At 37.0% G+C, this 6,000-nt stretch overlaps 1 protein-coding gene across 2 annotated transcripts in view; it reads right to left on the reverse strand.

The window, feature by feature from the left end:
* The window catches only part of creb3l1 (cAMP responsive element binding protein 3-like 1), a 40,521-nt gene extending 36,901 nt beyond the window's left edge, over positions 1 to 3,620 (reverse strand). For both annotated transcript variants that reach the window (XM_073837012.1, XM_073837013.1), the window contains exon 1: positions 3,277 to 3,620. In XM_073837012.1, coding sequence (XP_073693113.1) covers positions 3,277 to 3,378 — 102 coding nt within the window. In that variant the 5' untranslated portion in view covers positions 3,379 to 3,620. The remainder of the gene's footprint in view (positions 1 to 3,276) is intronic.
* Between the last annotated feature and the right edge of the window lie 2,380 nt (positions 3,621 to 6,000).

The following is a 6,000-nucleotide window of genomic DNA, read 5'->3' on the forward strand; positions in this document are numbered from 1 at the left end:
AAAGCATTATTTAGATGCATAGTAGAGGGAAATTAAGCTTCCAAGTGTCAAAAATGCAAAAGCACCACAAGAACAGCCTAAATGTGGCCCCATTACAAAGCAAACTATAAAACTTTGTCCCAGACAGAAAAAAACAAACCTTTTGAGTCATACCTTTTTAATTAATTGGTTAATCCAATTCCCATAAGTGGTCTGAATGAATCGTCATTCAATGAATCATCACTGAAAGGAACAATTACAAATGCAGAATGACTTAAATGTCTGTCTATTCATTGCACATGAGTTCAGTAGACTTGTTATAGTGCATGAGTTGTATGAACCATTTTTGAAATCTGAAAGCTTCAGATCCCATTCATTGCACTGTTAGAAAGTCATTCTGATTTGCTGTGACAGGTAAATCATGACAGATCTGAAAAACTATCAATTCAAGCTGTTTTCTCTTAAGGTGTTACTATCCTTATGTGGAAATTTGGTGCTACACACACCTGGGCCTGAAATCGCCTTTAAAGATGTCCAAATGAAGTTCTTAGCAATGCATATTACTAATCAGAAATTAGGTTTTGATATATTTATGGCAGGAAATTTACAAAATATCTTCATGGAACATAATATTTACTTAATTTTTTTTTTTTTTTCTAATCGAAAATTTTGACCCATTCAATGTATATTTGGCTATTGCTACAAATATACCCGTGCTACTTAAGACTGGTTTTGTGGTCCAGGGTCACATTCATACTGTGAAGGAATTCCAGGTTATAAATCTATCTCAATTCAACGGTGTTATAGAGGCCCACTAACATTTATAAATATAATGGCAGAATGAATGAACAATAACACACTGGAGGTCAGAAACCAGTGTGTGTAACCCAGGAGCAGCTTCCTCTCTGAGGGCACAAGGCAGTCATTCACTGAGTCTTCAAGGGCCAGTGTCTCTCTCGCACACATACAAACACACACGCACACATATACGCCGAGGGGTAGAGTGGGGGACCATGGAGGCTCTGGAGTGGTCTTTCACAGACATCCATTCACACACCCACACAGGAGCACAGTGGCATGCATACGCTCATGCACACATACACAGACAGCTATCAGGAGCCGTGAATGAGCCTCCTTCACTCACAAGCCTCTCTCTCTTTTCTCTATCATCACTCTCCCCTTAGTCAGGTCCTTGCAGAGCAAACTGGAGCACAGCTGTTACTCAATGAGGGACATCTGGATTGAATACTACCCGTTAAATACCCTCAACAACCAACAGACCAGCAGGAAAAAAATATAGACAGACAGGCACTAAAGCAAAATCTTCATAAGAAACCCTAACACTCTAATCCTTATAAGACACAAAGGCTTTCATTAGAGATCCACAGCCAGACAGTGACTAAAATGATGTACTGTATCAATCAAGATTTTAAGTTCGTAACCAGCTACCAACTACCTACGTTTAACTTTAATCAACTACACAAGTTACATGTATTTTACATCAATTAATAAGGACAAAAAATGCATATAGGATTGTAAGCATAGAATCAAAAAAGAAGGGATAGTTAGACATGAGGGTGAGTAAATTCCTTTAAAAATCATTTTAGATAAATTAACAAATGTCAAACTGAGTGTCCATCTATCTGTCTGACCACTCCATTTACATTAAGGAAATATGATATATTTTATAGTTTATCATTTATAGTTTAACAGCCACCGTATTGTAGAAAATAGCATTTAGGATCAGGTAGATCATAAGAGACTACAAAATATGTCTCCTGTCTGTCCATCCTAAGATCCTATGATGATGATGCTGCAGTTTGCCTGTTAAAATAAAGGTCAAAACTGTTCCATCTAGTCTCAGCCTAATAATAGTGACATTTGTGATGTCTCTTTCCGTCTCTTTCTGTCTCTCTGGGAAGGGATTAAAAGAACCTCAGCATGAATGTGTGTCAGTCAGAAGCATTAGACATAGGAGCGTCTGAATCACTGTGGAAACTGCAGAAGTGTCCTGGGCTCCTAATGGATCATACTATGCTAGCTGCAAGTGAAATGCATTAACAACCAAAACATTACTTTCCTACTGACCTAATTAAAGGAATATGTTATGCAAAAATGAAAATAAAGTCTTCATTTGACCACTCTCCTCGCTCCAAACCTTTATGACTTTCTTTCTTCCGTGGAACACTTTAGAAATAATGCACCGGTTGCTCTTTTCCATTGACTGAATGAAATCCAGATTAGTCTTTGAGACCACTTTTATTCATACTTTGTTTTCCACACATGGAAGCTCCAGTCGTCATTCACTTGCAATATAGTAAACTGGGATTATCTCAAAACAATTCACCTTTAGTTTTCCATGGGAAAATAAAAGTCTGGTTTGGAACGACATGATGGGGCACATTTTTGGGATGAACTAGCCTGCTCCTTATGATGTCTTCACAGGGGAGGCAGTTTTGTCGTGCAGTGCACAAGTTAACTCATATACACTTTTTATCTCAGTAACATAGCATTAACTTAACTGCCAATATCTGCTAAAATTAGGTAAAACACAACGTGACGGTGTCCAGAATTGGTTCTCCACTAAATTAGTTTTCTTATTCTCCTACTTTCTGTGTCAGGTAAACTTGGCACTTGGGTTTCTGACCTCCAAAGAGCAACAAAGCCCAATACTTTGAGCATCTTCACCGGTTGTGGCCGGACACGAGAAACAGGATGAAGCGATCCGTGGGCGTGGTTTGGAATTGTTGTATGGGCGTGATTTAGTTAAACAGGATGATACGGCGTGTGGGCGTGGTTTGAATAAATAGCACATTAACGAAGACCCCCCCCCCCCCCCCCATCCCCGAGGTCCGGTTGAAGTTGGGAAGTGCCCCTATCTGTGTGCAGCTGGGCAAACTTCACAGCTTGAGAACTCCTGCCCTTGTTTATGTTTAATTTGCAGCACAACATCCCAGACATGTTTGACAAATAAACACCGAACTAAATAAACTCCTTCATACATACATACATATACATAGGCTATATGTATGTATGACTATATATACATGCTTCATAAATATTAACATATATATAGTCTAAATTAAATGTAATGAAAGCATAAGCACATATTGATCTAGTAATAATAACAAAACGACCATAACTATATATAACCTTATAAGAATATATAAATGTCAAAATATGAGGTGAGGAAACATACTATAAAATTATTAAGACATGCACAACTTAATACAGATTCTGCATATTTCATACTCTGCTACTGTTCATAATGATGGAAGATGCGGAGGTTTGACGTACCACATTGGATAAGAAATCGCTCTCATTCAGATCCTCTAGGTCCAACAGGTTGGAATTGGGAAAAAGTTTGTCCGAAGCGAAGTTGTCCAATATGGTGTCCATATCGGCTGTGAATTTTAAAAAGGGCTTGGAAAGCAATGACAATATCTCAGAAGTGAGATATACTGCAAAATTGTTGAAATCCAATTCAAAAATCGCAAACAGTAATATGTGTGGCTTAAGCGACGTGCGCTCGTCTGCACTGTCAAGTCGCCTTCATCCACTGAGCGTCTATAGTCTGCCCATTTACACTTCTCTGGAAGTGTCGGATAAATTGGACGTGATTAAAGCGAAGTGGCCGTGCGTGTTTCTTCCAAATCTGTATCATTCATCTGCGTTGAGTCTCTAAGGGGTAACTAGACTGATACATATTCAATGTTGTCACTGCCCTACTCTCTCAATGGTAACACCTACTTTTCACTTCATTTAAAGCGACAGCGCATTGATTTCCGAACGCTTCAGTCAATGACGCACATGAAAGCCTGAATCTATTGCAGTATCTTATACAGCCTTGGCTGTCTATTACGCAAACCTAAATTCCACTTTCAAAATTAATGGTACAGTTTTCATAACCACAAAATACCTAAAAATCCTTACTGATGACACTCATTTAGTCTTATTGAATTCATGCAAGACTCTTTGATGGATGAGATTAAAATTAATCTCAAATACATTCGAGTTGATACAAAAAGCAAAAATGTGAACTTGAGTTGACAACGCAAGAGGACACTTGTAAGTATATCTAATAACATCATAGCTCTTGTTGTAGGCCTATTTGTTAAATCCTTTACTACGCGGTTGTACTGACAATAACAGTCTCAAATGTAACCCTGGACCACAAAACCAGTCATAAGGGTAATTTTTTTTAAATTGAGATTTATACATAATTTAAAAGCTGAATAAATAAGTTTGTTGTTTGTTAGGAGATACAACTTGAAAATCTGGAATCTGAAGGTGCAAAAAAACTCTAAATACTGAGTTGTCCAAGTTTTGATATATTTACTGTAGGAAATTTACAAAATATCTTAATGGAACATGATCTTGAATTAAAGGAGTAGTTCACTTTCAGAACAAATAACAACGGATAATGAACTCACCCCCTTGTCATCCAAGATGTTCATGTCTTTCATTTCTTTCTACAGTCGTAAAGAAATTATGTTTTTTGAGGGAAACATTTCAGGATTTTTCTCCATATAATGGACTTTGATGGTGCCCCCGAGTGTGAACTTCCAAAATGCAGTTTAAATGCAGCTTTTAAGGGCTTTAAACAATCCCAGCCGAGGAAGAAGGGTCTTATCTAGCGAAACAATTGGTTATTTTCTAAAAACATTTACAATTTATATACTTTTTAATCTCTACATAGAGTACAGACAGAGCTAGATAAGACGAGCATTTGAGGTTAAAAAGTATATAAATTGTAATTTTTTTTAGAAAATAACCGATCGTTTCGCTAGATAAGACCCTTCCCTTCTTTCCTCGGCTGTGATCATTTAGAGCTATTTGAAGCTGTTCAAACCCTGGGGCACCATAGAAGTCCATTATATGGAGAGAAAACCTGAATGTTTTCCTCAAAAAACATAATTTTCTTACGACTGAAGAAAGAAAGACATGAAACTTCTTGGATGACAACGGGGTGAGTACATTATCTGTAAATTTTTGTTCTGAAAGTGAACTACTCCTTTAATATCCTAATGATTTTTGGCATAAATGAAAAATAATTTTGACCCATATACAATGTATACTATTGCTACAAATATACCCATGCTACTAGGGTCACAAATGTGAACTGGCCTAAATGATCTCATTTTATATCATACATAAGTAAAGATGACATAAGGTGTTGACATTAAAACCAAATCTTATAACAACAGATAAATAGGTATAAATATGTGATGATATTTTGGAGGAGTGCTATAAGACCCCACACGGACAGTGTGAGGTCTACTCTGGATTCCAAACTACAGAGGGATTGTTTATGAAATTTGAACCATTAAAGGCAGTGGACCAGGCATCGATTTAACCCTTAAAGCGTGCATTCTTCACACAAGCTATTTTTCATCATTTTGAATGAAGAATTATCTCTGTCTGATTGGATAACTTTCCAGTTATGTAATAAATCAATTCACTATAGGGGGAAAACACACACATGAGTGGAAGATGATTCAGTGTCTGATTATATAGATTGATTCCACTGAATCATTTCACTAATTTAGCTCCTCGCCCTCCTCTTTCAGATTATTTGCTCTTGTCTATGGAGTACTAAGAGTCGGTTCAAGTGATGAGAAATGAGAAATCATTTCAGATGAAGTGTGCTGGGTTCACACAAGAGTTTATAAGGATGAAATCTAATACTCAGAAATTCTTTCCTCATCGCCAGAGTTTTCTCACCAGTAACTTTACCTCAGGTACTGTTACAGCTCTCTTTCCTGCTTTTCTCTGGCTTTCTCTTTTCATTCAAGATGCCCTAGTTTTATAGAAACCTGCTCTTCAATAATGGAATTTCTATTTGCAGTGAAAGGTGTCATTTTTCAATTCACATCCTACCTTTTACACATTACACATGATTACAAAATGATTTTGTTATGTAAGCAGAGTCCAGTTGTTTGTTTGTTTGTTTTTTCAGAGAAGGCAAGGTTGGAAATATCTTTACCTGTTATGGTTGATGTTTATGGAACAAGTTAAAGT

This window comes from Garra rufa, chromosome 3, assembly GCF_049309525.1.
Source record: "Garra rufa chromosome 3, GarRuf1.0, whole genome shotgun sequence".
NCBI lineage: Eukaryota > Metazoa > Chordata > Actinopteri > Cypriniformes > Cyprinidae > Garra > Garra rufa.